The sequence below is a fragment of the Puntigrus tetrazona genome, chromosome 1, assembly GCF_018831695.1.
Source record: "Puntigrus tetrazona isolate hp1 chromosome 1, ASM1883169v1, whole genome shotgun sequence".
Lineage (NCBI taxonomy): Eukaryota > Metazoa > Chordata > Actinopteri > Cypriniformes > Cyprinidae > Puntigrus > Puntigrus tetrazona.
In genome coordinates, this window is record NC_056699.1 from 26,283,744 (window position 1) to 26,302,231 (window position 18,488).

At 38.6% G+C, this 18,488-nt stretch overlaps 2 protein-coding genes across 2 annotated transcripts; both read left to right on the forward strand.

Annotated features, from left to right (window-relative positions):
- Window positions 1–9,771: 9,771 nt before the first annotated feature.
- Window positions 9,772–12,718, forward strand: LOC122351498. Its single transcript, XM_043248617.1, has 5 exons — window positions 9,772–9,923; window positions 10,855–11,141; window positions 11,228–11,536; window positions 12,003–12,072; window positions 12,437–12,718. Exons 2-5 carry the CDS (start codon window positions 10,859–10,861, stop codon window positions 12,507–12,509), a joined length of 735 nt encoding a protein of 244 aa, XP_043104552.1. The 5' UTR covers window positions 9,772–9,923; window positions 10,855–10,858; the 3' UTR covers window positions 12,510–12,718.
- A 1,058-nt stretch (window positions 12,719–13,776) lies between these two features.
- On the forward strand, window positions 13,777–16,880 carry LOC122350137 (vegetative cell wall protein gp1). Its single transcript, XM_043246388.1, has 6 exons — window positions 13,777–14,011; window positions 14,888–15,086; window positions 15,190–15,756; window positions 15,864–15,924; window positions 16,554–16,595; window positions 16,707–16,880. The coding sequence occupies exons 2-6, from the start codon at window positions 14,906–14,908 to the stop codon at window positions 16,771–16,773; spliced, it is 918 nt and encodes a 305-aa protein (XP_043102323.1). The 5' UTR covers window positions 13,777–14,011; window positions 14,888–14,905; the 3' UTR covers window positions 16,774–16,880.
- Window positions 16,881–18,488: the final 1,608 nt, after the last annotated feature.

An 18,488-nucleotide genomic window follows, 5' to 3' on the forward strand; every position in this document is an offset into this window, starting at 1 on the left:
CTACGGCGAAGGCACGCCTCTTAATTTTAATGAGGCGAGCGACGCCATTGGAGGGTCGGCGGGCGACGTCACTGGAAGCTCATTAATATTCAGATGGTAAACCTCCCGCGTTGGAAGCTCATCAAAAAGAGATGAGTGACACGCACGTGCATATTTATTATTAATGTTTTATGCACGTTAACGTAAATAGTACCAGGAGAACTGCTCGTTTCAGAAAGAGAGTTGATAATTTACCACGTGTGTGACATTAGACCACAAAACCAGTCATGAGGTTAAATATTTAGAAATTCAGATTTCCATTAACAAATATCTGGCTTAGACACTACTATCTCTAAATATGGAATCTGAGAAAATACTGAGAAAACCACAATTATTTTATTTTATTTTTTTATTTTTTTTATTGCTGAAATAACGTTTTTAAATGATTGAAAAATAAGACGTGATATATTTTGGTAGGAAATTCACAAGATATATCCATGGAACATGATCTTTAATTAATATGCTTATTTTTTTTTTTTTACATGAAAGAAAAGCCTGTAATTTTGACCCATAAGGGCCTACAATTTATTTTTGACTATTGCTGTAAATATATCAGTGCAGCTATTTGTGGTCGCATATAAGGTAAACTTATCAATAAATGTAACATTGTACTTTTTATAGCAATAGAAAATGAATACAAAATAATACTGCACAATCTAATATAATAATGAAATGTTTGGAGACAGAGCGTTTCCTGTACAACGCCAGCGAGGACTGAATAACAGCCTTTTTATTGGCTACGTTTCGTATACATAAATGCAAGAAAGTGATCGTAAACCATTATTCCAAATGAAATAATAAATACCCGAAATCTATTTCTAATCTGATAAACGAGAAAGCAGTTTAGTGTATTAATGCATGCAAACGTTCCCATGTTTTTATAATTAATTTAATTTAATTTATTTATTTATAATATTGTATCTTCCTTGTCTTCACCAATTGGGAGATGTAAAAAAACATGTATTTTTATTATGTGATGTTATTAAAAAAACTGTTCATTTCAGACACAGAAAGAGACAATATACTATATATTATTATTATTATTATTATTAGTAGTAGTAGTAGTAGTAGTAGTAGTATTATACACACATATATATAATACAATTTTATTTAAATTATATAATATTGTTACATAAATATAAATAAATAATGCTTCGAATCTGATAAAAAAACATTTTATTTTATTTACATGAAGTATGCCTAATAATATGAATAATAGTATAATACATGCTTCTTTTTGCTAACCATGGATATAAAAATTATCGCTTTAAGACTTATTAATACAAAATAAAAAATATAATATAAAAAAAGAGCGTTCTCTCGGAGACATTCATTAATATTCATGATCTAAGCCTCCCCATTGGAAGGTCGGGCGAGCAACGTCAGCGCGCGCTCATTAATATCAATGAGCTGAACCCTCGCGATAGTAGGATTCGTAATTTCACCTCCAGCTCCAGCCATTCAGCCGCCGCCGGTGGGACGGAGGAGGAACCCTCTCGACGTCACACCGGGACCCGCGTTCACCGGACGCTCCCCCCGTACTCCTCCTCTTCCTGGCTTTGTCACTCGCCGGGCTTTTGTTGGTTCTCGCTACATATGAATGATAAATGCATCGCGGACCTCCCACCGACCGAAAAGAGGCCTCGTATTCACGCGCGGCGCCAGAAACCGCTTATTATGCGTGAGATGATAATAAAAGCACCAGCTGCAGCGAGTTTCCCCGCCTCTATCCCGGGACAGATTGAGGATTTGGGACCCTTTGTCTTATTTAATGAATGCAGAAATGCTACACGCAAAACAAAGGACGCGAGAATAATACATAGGCTGCTACTAAGACCCAAACTAGTCTTTTAGCAACAACAACAACCTCTAGTCTATCAAAGTCACGAACTCGAGGAATGATTTTTCATGAACTTATTCCATGCATCTTTTACATTAGACTACACGTGGAGTGCATAGTTTATGAGGACTTCACATATAAAGTTGCAGGATGTCTCCCTCTAGTGCTCAAAACGTTAAACCGAAGCTTCATAATAAAACCTGACAAATAATATAAAAAGAAAATTCAGTTATTAAAATTACTCCACATAATACACAAATTAAATAAAAATAAATGTTATATATATATATATATATATATATATAATTGAGATATTAATTCATACATCTAATATATATATATATATATATATATATATATGAATTAATGTCTGTAAAGCATTATTTATTTTAGATTTATGTAATAATATTATATAATTTAAATAAAATATAAACAATATTGTAAATATTATATTAATATTGTATTTAAAATTAATACATTCGCATTTCTTAAATGTTTTTAATTTAATTATTATTATTATTCTCGCTACACATCTATTCTAAATTATTATTTAAAAAAAAAGTAAGAAATCCATACCGATGGATTTAATTTAATTTTAATTGTATTATAAGTAAAATCACGTACTCAAAGTGAAATTCAAATACAGATCTCAATTTCATGGCATTTTGATTCACAATCATAAAAAAAACACTTCATTTGCAGGCATCATCAATTGCACAATAAAAATGATATATTTATAAAATGTATCTAAAAATGTACACTTGTAAGTATATGCAAAAGCACTATTATAGTATTCGTTTTTACAAAGGTTACGTGAATAAAAGCTATGACTTATTATTAAAAACTGCTCTCGGCTGTCGCATTTGTTTGCTTCCAGGCCAGAGACTGAACCGCAGACCCGGAGCTTCTAGTTTAACACGGAGACTTTAGAGAGGACTAAAGCTGATGTATCAGTGTCGGATTTCTGTAACAGAAGCGCCGCCGTCCATCGCTCTCACAAAGAAACGCGACTGAGAAAATGCATCTTCACGCCGACTGAAAACGAGCCGGTAAGACGCCTCGTGTTTGTCTTTCAAAACAGGTTTCAATTTGTTTTAACGCGAGGGAGTTTGCATGTGAACGTGTTGATTTGGTTGAGAACTAGCCACAAGTCACCGAGATCTATTCGTGAATCTGTTTCCAGAGCTGCATGTTCAATGCTCGCCATCGCCGGCCTAAACTGGTTTGCACGGTCTGTTTGGTTACCAAGCTGTTCTAAACCGGCTCAGGTTTGTTTGAAACCGCTGCATCGGGCTGCTTTATATGTATGAGACTTATCCGAATGAACTTTACGTGTTTTTTGCGCGAGGGTTCAGAGCAGGATGGCCGGGTCAGGGGTTGCTCTGAGGTTGCACGAATGTAAGGAAAGTCCGAACACCAGAAGCCATCCGAAACAAGCGTAAGCCTAAAGGTTTTTATATTTAAAGAAACAACAGCAAGCTCATTTGATTCTACGTGAATAATTTTTTTTTTTTTTTACGTGTCTGTCTGATCCGCGCCCCCGCGCAGGCCTCACCGGCAGGGCCGGGATGTCTCGGGACTGTATCCCGGTCAGATCGCAAGAGCGCACGCCGTCAGCTCACATCCGGACAGGTGAGAGAAAGCCTGCTGGTGTCAAAAAAAAGAGGAGGAATTCACTTTGCATCCTGTCATATTTTAATATTCTAATGAATTGAAATGTTTGCATTTTCTCCAACCCGGCCGGCGAAATTTGTTTACGTATTTTCTGAGTAGTTTTTGTGCTGTCAGTGAAGCTCGGATAGGATTCCCCCAGTGCTAGGAACAGGCTGCAGCTCGCCCCGCGGCCACCAGGGGATACTTTAGGCCGCGCGCCACACGCCTTAAGCTTTCAAATGAGGAAATGAAGCGCTTCAGAGGCGCTGCAGGGATGGATGGATTTGTGTAGGCTAAAAAAACATCATTTTTTATCATCCTGAAATCAGTGGGTTTGCATGTTTGCGTAGTAATGCATGAAAGAAGGTCTGGGGTCAAAAGCAAGATATTTTCCTGTTTTGCAACAGAGGTTGCCGGAGACGCTAAACCATCACAGACTCGTCCACTCACCGGTGACGACACGTAGGGTCCCTACGCAGTGCTCACTGCTCCCTACTCCCTAATCAAGTGGACTTAGCTGACAGCAATCGCTCATGATATTGCACGAACAAAATTATAATTTTTTTTTACTTTCAATTTTAAAAACACACACAGTTATGTATATGATAAATATAGTCAAAATGAATTATTACAGATAGTGGCTACATCTCTTTAACCAATCAGATCGGAGTGATCGTTTTTTAGTTTTAGGCTAATTATTAATCTATTATTTCCCGTTGATTTTAGGAATATAGTTTGGGCAGGGTGACACTAACACAATGGCCTACGTAGAAATGCAATCACTGCATGCAAAGGATCATATAATATGCTGATTTATGTGACTTAGCCGGGTAACATTATTCAGGGTCAATAGGGGAAAGTGAAAGTGTACTCTGAATTTTTACCAGCTTTGTGATTTCTCCTCAGACTGACGGCGAGGACTCCAGACGCGCAGCATTACGAATCTCGGGCTGTTATGAAATATCAGAGAAGAAACTTTGATCTGCTGACCCTTCAGGCCCGTCACAGAGAAACACACACAGCAGACGGGCGACCCGCGGGTCAGTTAGAGGAGACGAACCTGCTTCAGCACACCTAAAGCTCTCCGTGTTTGCAGAGGACTGTTTTAAAGTCTCGCATTCAGAGTCACTAACGCAAGATCACGATGAAATCCCTTCCGCTCACGTTTGGCAACACTCGCCTTTTATTCTTACAAAAGATCCCGTCTCTCTTAAGCTCTTAAACTTGGTCTCCCGCCCTGGATAATCAGGAACGGTGCCGCTGGAAGGCTTATTTCTTCATTCATTATTTCCTGCCAGCGTACAAATGCACGTTTTGCAATTACGAAGGTTACGTGATGAGCAGCAGCTCTTGATCTGTGAGTGGAGAAACGGTGAACGTATTCCTTCCGCATTTATAATAGAACTGAAACACGAATTTATATTAAACTGAAATTCTATTCTGCATCCATAAACATGTACTGTACCAGGATGGCCAGTGTTTATATCTTACACACTACTAATTGCCCTGGTTACATGATTTATGGTTATACAGCTAGTCATTAAATCAATCTTTATCTTTCTTCTAAATGTTTTTAGTTTCATGGGAAAATGTGAGTTTTGTCCCAATCTCAAAGCTTTGTGGAATTTTGTGGGACGTCGAAGATATAAAGCCATTTTAGAGATCAGTTTATTTTAGGCTTAACTTTTTTTAACTTATTTTAACTTTTCAACAACAACAAAAAATACCTGAAATAAAACTAAATCATTTTTATGTTACATTGTGGCTAATTGCTGAAGAAAAAAAAAATAAATGGAATAAAAATAAATAAAAACCACGGACGCTTAAATAAATAAATGTGACAAAACACCGAATGTAAAATATATATAAAATATTAAAAAAAATATACAAATAAAATCTAATTCAACATGCTAATAAAAACTGTAAAATAGCCCTGATTTGAAATGTATTATATTGAATGCTATTGCAAAAAAATAGGCTACTTGATTTAAAAAACGACTAATACGTTGTTTTCTTTGGCCTGTCAATTGTCAGAACTTGATTTGAGCCTGTAGACTTGATGAAACATGATGGCGGTGATATTTTTTATTTTTGTTTGTGGTTTTCTGCCTGAATGCAGCGTATCACGAAATGCACACGCCATAAAAATCGCTGCACCTTGAAGAGATGCTCTGCCAGCGTGCTTATCCCGTTAGCGCGTTGCACGAAGCTCTCAAACGTGAGGATTTTGCAGCTCGCCGGGGATGAAATGACAAAAACGGGCCACCTGTTGCGGCGTGCGACTTTACGGTGATGTTCTGTGCTGTGTTTACGCAGGCGCTGGTTTCCAGAAGTTCACACCGAGCTCACACCCAGAGCCGCTGGAGCAGCAGCAGAGATAAGAGCGTGAAGCTCCGAGGAAAAAGCATTCCTTTGGTAAAATGTAATCACCCTTTCAATGCTCATTTTGAAACGAGAGATGGAAATGCCCAACCCGGTTCGACATCAACGCGCTGGAAGAAGCTCTGAAGAAGCATCAGGGGGCTTCAGTCTGTCTGAGAAGGACCATTTCATGCCATTAAATCACCATAAAGCTATCAATAAGAACACAGATTGAACTGTATCACACAGTCAGTCAATAAACCAGTTCTTCTGTACAGGTGTGGGATTTTGGGACCAATAATAAAGTTTGAAAATTGGGATGGAAATGTAATAGAAAGAACACAATTGGAATTTGCAACTGATTAAAACAACTGCGTGTTGAGATGAAAGAAAAAGCCCTTCTTGCCAATGCATCCCACTCAGCATCTCATCCTCTAAATACTTAAACTAATGAATGAAACTCAAGCTGAGTCTGACAAATCCTTTTAAAATACGGACCCAGAACTCAGAAGTAGAAAAAGGAAGACAATTAGGTGACTTAAATCAAACAGAGGATGAGAAACCCGGCCGGCGATACGGATCTATCAGTGCATTTGTGTAAAACGGAAAATGTTTTCCACTGGCACGCAACCAACGACCGAAAGCTCCTGTAACTATCAGGATTAAAAATGGTGAGAACCTCGAGTCCAAATGCCGGTGTTTCGCGCAAATGGCTTTGCAAAGGTCTGGGCGATTGCGTAAAGCTGTTGGTTTAGATCGACCTCAAAGCACAGCTTTAGAATAGCGGCATACATCGATTAAACGGAGTAGCTGTGTAAATATTGAAATATCCCAATGCCGTTCATTAGACGATCAAACAAATGAGTAACTAACAAGTGAGAAGCGATCCCCGCCTGCCTTTGAACCTTTATTTAACAAAGGTCACGGCGTGGGCGACATATTTAATCGTATTTAGCTGTTAGATATCAGATAATCACGGCCGTGAGAGGCTGACATTTATGCTCCTGTCATGCTGAGTCATGGTGCCATTCATCTCGTGTTCAAAATAGCTCAAACTCTCCCGACTCGTCTTTCGCTTCCTGAAAACCGAGACCTCGCTTTAGATTCGCAGAACAATTTAAGTTTTCATTGTCGAGACCGCTGTCAAACAGACTGTGCCTGATATTGGGTGCTTGCGTCATAACGCATGATCGCGTCCCTCGGTTTGTTCTGTTCTCTCTCCAGACTTTTAATACGGCGGTGAGGGTGTGTTTGTGCGACACCGAACCTAAGTAAACAGAAGTGCGTTTAATAATCCAGCAATTAGGCTGTTTAGTGACGCGTCCGTGGAAATATTTGCACGCTGAAATGACACTTTGAAAGGTCAAAAAAACACGAGCGCCTTTTTCTGAGAAAAGCAAAAGAAGGTGTCAGGAATGAATGCGGTTAATGTGGATGTATTTTAAAATAAAAATGCTAAAAATAACAAACGCAACAAAATGAATAAAACCTCACATTCAGTTAAAATGAAAACTAACAAAATATTCATAAAAAATTTAAATAGCAACTTTTAACACTTTAATTTAGGGTCTCTTAACTAGTTGCGTTATTATAGTAGAATATTAGTTATTAAGCACGTATAACATCTTTTTCTCATTCTATATCCTTAATACTTAAACTTAACAACAAGCTTGCTAATTATTGATAAGCAGAAAATTAGGAATTTATTGAGGGAAAGGTCACAGTTAATAGTGAATAAGTGTCCCCTGTTCTAAAATGTTATCGCATGTTTTGTTTAAGATGTTAAAATAAAGTATAAAGCATGCAACGTGCTTGTAGCTTTGCTCTAAATATCAAGCAATAGTAAGTCTAAGCCATTAAAAAAAAACTTTGTGAAACATGCTCTTATGTTAATACGAAGACACCTCAAGCTGGTTAGGTTTGTTTGATTTTTTTCGACTCACACCATCTTTGTGAGTGAGTGAAAATACTTTCGTGTGCATCTGTATGTCTGAAGGAATATGCAACTGAACAAAAGACTGACAGAAACGCACCATAGTATCGTTTAGATGAATGGTGGCTCTAGATGAAACAGCTCTGTAACAACACAACGCATGTCTGTTTGGTTACTAAATACTGCTGAAACTGTTAGGCGTTCTGGCTAGAATTACATACCAGGAATCCAACCACAGGTGTGCAACACAATATATACACACAACACAGTCTGGACTCTCCCTGTTTATCACCCGTACGGCACATTTCAAAGAACACATAAACACATTCACGCTGGGACCCGTCTCTCTGGCTACACTGAATCATAAAAAGACATTTTTATTACACGGTTACGGACTTTTACGGTTCATATGCGTCGGTATTTTCACTACCAGTCAGAGGTTTGCAATAACTGTTTGCAATAATTGCAATAAAAACAAATAAGTCGTTGAAAGAAGCCAAAGCTACACTTCTTTTACTGTTCAAACGGTGCTTGTGAAATATTGAAATTATAATTTATTTCTTTGAAGTAAAACAGAAAAGTCTTGCATTCTTGCATTAAAAAGTTCATTTCTTTTTAAAAATGAGAAATATGTTTACCAGCATACTTGTCTATTTTGTATATTTATACATTGGATGTGGGAAAATACATATTTTTGCCGTATGGTTCAAGTCAGTTGTGAAAATTCGACCCTGCTTAAAAGGCAACTGCTTATGTAACATTAAATAAATAGCTTTTGTGCTCCATGCGTTCGCCGTGGCATCAGCATAAAACTACAGTAAACTACAACAATAAGCTTTTCGAGATGGGGTTTATTATGATCTGTGTGAGCGAGCACCGCCGGTTTCCTCACTTGGTTCATCTGCTGGCCCTCGTGAGCCCTCAAAGTTGAGATGATCGGGTCACTTGTATTTCGCTCTTGATTCCTAGTTGCATAATACACCTGAAAACCGCTCTAAAAATAGTCCCGTTTATCTCGACTTCTACCTGTTCCACGGCATACCTCAGACCGCAAATAAAACAATATTCATAAAAGAGTTGCCTGTCTGAGCATGCCTTCTCTGAAAAAGCATTAATAAATCGTTTGATGTAAAGTTTGAATAATAAAAATGATTCGAGTTCTTAAAGAGATAGTTCACTCAAAAAGGAAAATTCTGCCATTAGGCCTTTGGCCGTTAGGCCTTTGTTCGTCTTCAGAACGCGAATTAAGATGTTTTTGATGAAGTCTGAGAGCGACAGAAATGTAGTTAACCCGATCGACACACACCAAGGACATCATTAAAATAAATCAAAATTTATTTCAAGCTACGAGAATACTGTTTGTGCGCAAAGAAGCACGATTTTACTCAGCAATTCATCTCCTCTGTCTCGTTCTCTGCTTGCATTTTGAAGAGTATCCACTAAACGTAATCTACCATGCATTTTGTTTTCTTTGCGCACTAAATGTTTTATCGCCGGCTTCCTAAATTTCCGGTTGAACCCCTGACGTCACATGGATTATTTTAACGATGTCCTCGCTACGTATCCGGACCGTGATTGTGGTTATATCTTAGCTGCCTATATGGGGGCTCCCAGAATTCATCAAAAATATAACTTGTGTTCTGTCTCTTTAGGTTCAGTGGTAACCTTTTGGGGAAAAAAAAGCGAATGCTTTTAATTGGTTTGCGAAGCCGCCGGGTCTGGGTCACCCACCAGGAAACTGGCGCGCAACAAAGATCTCGTAATTACATGGCTGCAGCTTAAAAGTAGTTAGACTGGAGGAAAAAGTGACGCAGCAAAACCTGACTCACCTCCACCTGAGCGCTTGTAATGTTACTTCACATCAGACGCACCGAGAGCTTTTTCAAAGTGTGATGCAATGCATTAATTTGTCTTCGGAATTCAAGTCATGTGGTGGTTCTTCAACGGGTTTGGTGAGTTTGATCCGGTGAGGTCACCACTTCAAATTCAGTATAAAAACCCCCGTGCCCGTCCGATCAGCACACAGCGGACAGTGGAAACAAACACCAGCCCAAAGCAAGACCGAAGACTACATCTACAACAGTCGAAGCGTCTCTGGTAAAACCCTTTTTATTAAATGCTTTACCGATATCGCTCATTTACCTGCTAGACTGAAATGCATCATGCTGTTGGTTTGTGGAAGACCTAATGCAAGGTGTTTACTGTCACGTATCGCGGGGTTTCTCGGGAGAGAGAAGCGCTCGAGACTCGAAATAAACTTAAACAGATTTAATTCAAAAAATTGGCAAAATAAATATACAAAGGCAGGTAGGCAGAACAAAAACCACACGTAGGGACTTCAACGATCGGACAAACGTGAACACAAAACACAGGGCTTAAATACACAAGGAAATTAATTACATTAATGAGACACGGCTGCAGACAATAATACAATTAAACAGAGGGAAGGCAGGGCACAGATAGAGCGTGGCTCGAGACAAAAACAATAATAAAGACCAGAGATATGACAGTTTACCAATTGCATTTCTAAAGGCCACGACGATGAAAAGGGGTCTTGAGGGGGCTTGGTCTTGAGCATGCAAAGTTAACCTTGGAAAACTGTCAGGAAAATTGCTCGTCACTAGTCTGATAACCTTTAAAAAAGCATCTTTGTATGTTATCAGCTCATTAACTATTCATATTAGTACCTTAAAGTCATAATATGCGTCCTTAAGATACCACTATGGATCTTTTAGGGGGTAACAAGGTACTCAGTGGCAAGCACTTTTTCCATGGCTAAAGTTTGGGTGGCCAAGTCCAAGTAGCGACACAATTTATCGACACAATTTTACCCATTTTTCCTGTTGCTGGTTGCATTAGTGGTCATGCTCCTTCATTGTATAGAGGCACATCCTGATTTTACTGAGTTCATCCGAGATGCTGACCTAGGAACACGTCGAACTCAGCAAAACCAGGTTCTGCTCGTATAGAGACTGTTTTCCGAGGTAAAGCTTGTTTAATTTGGATTTGCCCTGCGTTTAATCTCCAGAGAGATGAAGGTGAAGGTGTTGGCCGTGTTGGCTCTGGTTCTTCTGGTCTCCGGTGTGAGCGAGGGACGGATTCTCAGTAAATGCGAGCTGAAGTCCCAACTCGAGGCAGCGCTGGGGGGAAATCAGGGAGGAAGTGGGCCTGCGCCTGTCACTAGTGGGCCTGGAAATGTGACTGTGCCTGGAAACGTGACTGTTCCTGGAAACGTGACCGTACCTGGAAACGTGACCGTACCTGGAAATGTGACTGTACCTGGAAATACAACTGCAAATTTGCTCATCGCCCAAAGTAAGAGTTGCAAAGGGAAACCAAATCAGTTCACCACTAGTAAAGATTACGTATGCAAGCAAAGAGTGTTTCTGTCTTTCTTTCAGTCGTTTGTTCCGTGGAGCGTCTGTCGAGGTTCGACACCAGCCTGGTCACCCCCATCCAAGACCCCAGACCCCCAGTGAGACCCCAACAAAGACCCAATGAAAGACCAGGGCGTCCCGGAGGAAGGCCCGGCCGTCCCGGAGGAAGGGGAAAGAGATCCCCCAGACGTCCAGCGGACGACAGCTCCAGTTCAGAGAGCTCCGAGGAGAATGTCACCGCGAGGCTGCTGGGGATCTTCCAGCTGAGCGACCGCGTGGCCTGCGCTTCCGGCTCCGGCCAGAGTCTGAACATCTGCAAGATTAACTGCAGAGGTGGGTCGCCCGAAAACAAACCGATCCCCATCTCACGAGAAACGCACAACGCGATTTGTTTGAAATGTTGGTTTCAACAAATTAAGCATAGCAGTATTGGAATAGTAGTGTTAGTAGTAAACATAAGTACATGTAATGAAATTATATTACATTTTAAAGTCAGTTAAATCAATACACTACGTTAACTTTTCATATTGATTATATATATATATGTGCATTATTATGATTTAATAATTACCTCATAAACCCCAGTTTGGGAACTTTCATGTTGCACTTCATGTTGCTAATAACTATGAGTGTAATATATTGTGTATACACCGTATATCATGTGACAGGTCTCATGTAACTGGTTATCATGAAAGTACTAAACTGAAAACTGCAAACGCTCGACCCAATCTCGTTAGAAAGTAATTATTTTGCAGTACACGTCAAATTTAAGTGACATCATAAATGTTCTCTTCTAAAGCTCTGACTGATGATGACATCAGGGATGACATCGCATGCCTGAAGACCCTGCTGAACATCAGAATGAATGTGTAAGTTCTGCTAATCACATGACCACCATCTCCGTTCCCATTGGTTGGCACCACGCTCTGTCACTGCTCGTTTGCATGAGGTCAGATCGCTTTTGCAGCACTGCTAACGACCGCTGCCACTTACAACCTGCACTGTAAAGCACTAACAAGCAACCAAACCAGTGTATTTTTCGTACGATTAAACGATGGCACGAGTTAAGAGAAATACTGACTAGAAATGCATTTTACAAAATGAGCTATATTTTGGATGATATAAATGAATAGGTAAAAATGTATGACGGAATACAAGTAACTAAAACTTATTGGAAATACATCCGCACCAGTAGTAACTCTTATATATAAAATTGTATTTTTTGTGTTTCAGGCCATGTGTACCTTTTCCTGTGAACGAGTGCCGCAACGTCAATCCCGCGCAGTACTTTGCCGAGTGCCGCTGAAACATGCAGTGTTGCTTCAGACATGAATATTCTCTCGAATTTGATCCCAATGCATTATTTTAATAAACCCATCAGGAACTACTGATCCCATGAACTGGTTCTCAGACCCTTGTATTTCACTCTTCAGCTTTCTGTCATAATGTACCTGGAAAATGTTCTCACTTATGCTGTATGTACTGTATTCGAAATGCAAATAAAAATATATAAAAAAAATACACAGTTTGTCTTGAATGAGAGAAAGGCGTGTTCAGATATGCCTATATCTATCTCAAAGCAAGCGTTATACAGTCCAAAATCTGGTTTGCATGGTAAAGTTAGCCTCTGCTGGTAGATATTACAACTACACCGTCTTTCTCCAATCAAAAAGTAGCCATGCATTCTGATAAAATTCATTTTTCTCTATTAAATATTTATTTTTATGATGCCTTTATAATTACGTCTCTCTCTTTTGTTTGTGCAACTGTCCTGAATCATAAAGCAAGATAAACTCTGTTTAAACAATCTATTGTGAAAAACATGTTCCATCTTTGGTCATGGGCATATTATATTACATAAGCAAACGAACAATACTGACCATTATCTCCTTTGTGTGCTCTATGCATCAATAAAAATGCATTAATATATCATACTAAAATGTATAATATAAAAAAAAGCATTATTTAATACATGCGAGATAGAAAGCATGAAATTGAATAAATAAAAGCTTAGCGATTGCATAACCACAAGCATATGAACAATAAAAAAATGTCCTTTTATCAAATGTCTTATTTTTTCTGTGCCATCGGAAGTTCACATTTACATGTTAAAACAACAACACACAGAGGTCAAAGTAGAGCAAACCAAGTATTTGTGTGATCATTTGAATACACTCAAATGATCCCTCGCAGTGGAGCTCAGAGATTTGGACCAAGATTAAGGCGAAATGGAAAAAATTTCCAGCGATAACCTGCCAGATGTAAAGCCCTGTAATGCGTCTAAAGTAAAACTTTTAAATCAATCGCATATGGGAATCAGCGTATCTGTCTCAATCAGAGAAGCTGTTTCCTGAGAACAAAACGACGCAAAAGATTGTGTTTGACCCGAACGGAGTAAAGACCCGAGGCTTTCGAGAGTCGCAAGCAGATGAAGAGGAGTGTGGATTTGAATTGGAAATGCTGCTGTTTATGGGTGTGGGTGAGTGTGGTGCGGAGCATCATAATCTAAAGACAAACAGAGCTCAAAGACTCGGCGTCAAAACATCAGCTTAACGTGCACACCACTGGAGAGCAAACGAATAAACAAATACACGATCACAAGGATGACAGTCTGAGTTTCTTGGCCAGCATTTGCGGTGTTTTCAGTCTGCTTCAGAGCGATGACGTGACAGGAGCGTGATCTCCTCGTGACGATGGGATGGATCAACGGCGAGGTCGGACGGACGTATATAAGATGGACCGCAGTGTACAAAAAACACTGAAGCTGGAGAAGACTCTCCAACAAGCAACATCCCAGGAGATTCTCTGGTAAAATGCATTACAATTTGGTTCTTCGTGATTTTTTTTTTGTTTCGCTCAAACTAATCATTAACGCTTCACTGCTAGCCATTGTAAAAACCATGTAGTAACTATTATGTAGCAATAATTACTTATTTTTGCTTTTGCTTTTATGTATTATATATATATATATATATATATATATATATATATTTGTATTTAGTTACAATTACTGAAAAAAAAAATGTTGTTTAAAATGTTAATTATAAAATGTTATTATAAAGGGAGTTATATCTCATTTTGGGTTTTTTTTTACACACACACACACACACACACACACACGCACACACATTTTATTTACTATTTGGGTTTATGGCATTTGTTTTTTTAGAGATGTTTTTTTTTCAATGGCAATAGATGCCACTACTATTAAACAATTTTTTTGTTATGATTTTAAATCTGTATTTAACCTCAGATAGTAGTAAGTAGATAATAGGTGTTAAGCCTGATAACATGTATTATCATAAAATTAAATTATTACATGGCTCTATTAAATGATTACATTCCATTAGCTTCTACCAGTTGTTATCGGGGAATAACACATGCAAAGTCCGTGCTATACACTTGATTGCATTTGGTTGGTTAATAAAATATTAAAAACTCAATTATGTGTATAATTTCTTAATTTTATCGATATCGTGGTATAATAAAAATATACATGTTAAATACTGTAACTTTAAATCTGTTTTCATATATATGTATGTTTGTTTCTATGTAGTTAATAGTGAATAAATGTTCCCTATTAAACATACAATCATTAAATACTTGTAATCTGTTATCGGCTCGGCCTCAAGTTGTACTCTGCCTCAGAGTTCCCTGGATTAATGCAATACATGTAATCTCCAGATTTCCAAACAGAGAGACATGAAGAGTGCAACCCCAGTGAAGATGTTGGCGGCGTTCGCTCTGCTTCTGCTGGTATTCAGTGGCACTGAGGGACGGATTATGAATAAATGTGAGCTGAAGGCCAAGCTGGACGCTGCTCAGCTGCAGCAGATCACCGTCATGGAAGAAACAATAACCGTGAAGAGCCTCATCGCCAGATGTGAGTTGTTGTCCTTCAGTTTGCCCCTTTAGGATGACAAATCGCCCTGTTTTATGTCAGATCATGTGACCCTCATCTATGTCTATCTTTCTTTCTGAGGTAGTTGTCTGCAAGGCCAACACCTCAGCCTTCAACACCAGCTTTGTCAAAAACATCACGGCTCAAAATAACGAGATGAACCCAGCACAGGCATCCCAAGCTCCATCATCTGGAGGTCCACCTCAGGCTCCAGCTGGATCTCCACACAAAGATGCACCATCTGGATCTCCACACAAGGTTCCAACCTCTCGAGCTCCACCAAAGGTTCCAACCTCTAGAGATCCACCAAAGGTTTCAACCTCTAGAGATCCACCAAAGGTTCCAACCTCTCGATCTCCTCCAAAGGTTCCATCATTTGGTTCTCCACCCAAGGTTCCAACCTCTCGAGCTCCTCCAAAGGATCCATCCTCTCGACTTCCACCTCATGATCCAACTGGAGCTCCACCTAAGCCCGACAAATCTGCTCTCACCAAAAGACCCGAGGGCTCCAGCTATGAGACGAAGCAACCACATCCGAGCGCAGCTGGCAAGGTTGTCGGGCACCTGTACGGTGTGTTTCAGCTCAGTGATCAGGTGGCCTGTGATTCCGGCACGATCCCATCGCTCAACGTCTGCAACATCACCTGCTCTGGTGAGTGCTTTTAGTTACTGCACTGTAGAAAAAAAATCAGAGAGCAAGCAATAATGTGAACGTTGAAACCAAGTAAAAGAATTTGAATCCTTTGTTTTGCAAACCAGCTTTGACTGACGATGACATCTCCAATGACATTGCCTGCCTGAAGACCCTGACGAACGTCATGTAAGTACAGCAACTTAATGCTTTCTTTAGCTACCAGCGCTGTTCTGGCAGAACGACTCGGAAGTCGCAGCGTTGCATTTTAAGATAATGTGGAAAAACTATGAAAAAGATCCATTTTTTTCTTTTGTTAGCTAATTACAAAGAACAGAGATTCAAAAGTAATCTCCCAAAGCTTCGTAGTCCAGATAATTGAATAAATGCTTTTAAATTACTATTAAAATTGACTTTATAAGAATGAGGTTGTTAGGAAATAAATTGTGCAAAGTGTTTTTATTTTTTTAAACATTATACATGTTGGAGCACAAATAGAGACATATATTGCATCATTAGAAAGCTTGCCATCTAAACTTTTGAATTACGTGCATCAATATTGGATTTATGTTACATGAAGTAAGATAATAAGGTCTGAAGTTGACCCCACAAACTGTGTGTTTGGTCCCTTGTTAGCTGGCACCTAAAGAAAACTTTCTGCAGGGACATGAACCAAACAAAATTTTAAACAGACTTTCAATATATATATATTAGTCACCTAATATGAAGTGGGACTGAAAGCTGTAACTAAACATATTTACTATAACTATCTTATTGCAAATAAACACCTCAAATGCAAATGTCTAATTTCTTAACAGGAAAATGAAACCCAAAGAGACCCCGTTTGACGTTAAGAAGATGTAAGTTATTTTTTAGAACACGTATGACATTCACAGCTGTATGCTTTTACAAAATCATGTTAAGTATCTCTATATACAGAATGAAATGTGACCGTCTCCTGTGTGTTACAGAGTGGACATGATGCTGGTGAAGGAGTGTCAGTCTGTTCCTTCAAACTACTTTGCTGGCTGTGTTTGAAACAGATGGAGCAGACTCACACAAGATTAGATTCTTCCTGCTGCATTACTTACACACACACACACACACACACACACACACACACACACACACACACACACACATCAGTTTCCATGGCAACTGTCTTTGATTAAATGCTAAAAAGGTCATAATGATGGTGGCGGGAGTTTAAATGAGAGTCTGAATAGAGGGAGTTCGTGCATTCAGACACGTTAGTTTATTACTGTGAATTTCTAAACATATATCATTGTGTAATGCTAAACGTATATCAGTGTATAATCTAATATTATTGTGCTGCTGCCGAGGGCTTTTAAATACTGTCACTTTATCATAAAAAATAAAATTAACAAACCACTCCAAGTTTTCTGTCTTTTCTTTAAGATGCCACATAGTTGTCATATATATATATATATATATATATATATATATATATATATATATATATATATATATATATATATATATATATATATATATATATATGCATATATTCAGAATGTATCATGTGGGAAAAGAGAATAAGCAAATGTTTTAAATTATTAAACTTGGTAAAGTTTTAGTAGCTCATCACCAACTGTTGTCTGAAATCTGTTGCAATCTGTATTCAATGCACTTTAGATGCACACTTTCCCCTGCAATAATAATAATTAGATTAATAATCAAATGCCGTTAATAACAATTTATTTGTAATAAGACAAAATGGGCAAAATATGTAAGTTGTCTTTAAATACTACCATATTTCAGTTTTTTAGAAGTAAAATATTAGCTTACTAGACGTAGCAGATGACCAGATGAATGATAGTCAGTCTTCTGCCTGTGATTAATCAGACTTATATATGTTAGAATCTCCTCCACCTGCGGCTGCACCTGTGCTTTTGGATCATTATTATTTAATACTGAGATTAATGTACATCTCTAAAATTGAGCTCTGGTTCCTCCCAAGGTTTCTTCTTCATCCACCCAGACCAACAGTCGTTTTTAGGCATTGTGTTCTGCAAAGCAGCTTTGGATCAGCACCTATTTTCAAAAGCATGCAAGAAACACTTATTATATTAATCTTTCCCAGTAAAACGTCATGGGCAAAATGCTCGCAAGTCGCGTGAGACTTTTCCCCGCTAATGTAAACCGTCTAGCGTGACAATGCTGAAGATCAGGTCTGATTTGAACCGTCCTTTTGGATCATTCATAATTACTAAATGATCCTTAAATTAGCCCGTCTGGACTATTTTTCTTAAAACCATTACGAGTTTCCAGAAACTGCTATTTAAATGTCAGCGCCTTGCCCAAAATGCACTTTTGCACAAAAGCGTTTAGTCTTTACGAGGACCTGTCATGTTCACCCCGCCAACAGATCCACCCAGACAAAGGACACAGGGATTTAAAGCTTTACAGGGCGATTTCTGACCTCTATTATCTGTCTGCTGCAGGCGTGCAGGTCAGAATCACTCACAGCTGGAATTCAATTAAAAAAATACAGATTAAAATGAACCGACTGCAGAAAAGATAAGCAGTACATTTATGAATGAGGATTTTCCCAGCGCGCTTTGGGCGTAGGAAGAAGCCTTGGGAGGAACCATCCTCCTCTGACAACTAAGCAAAAAAAAATTAATCTCAGAGTTAATTGTAGGATGAACCAAAAGCACAGGTGCAGCTGGAGGTGGAGACTCTGATATATATATATATATATATATATATACAAGCCTGAAGAGTCACAG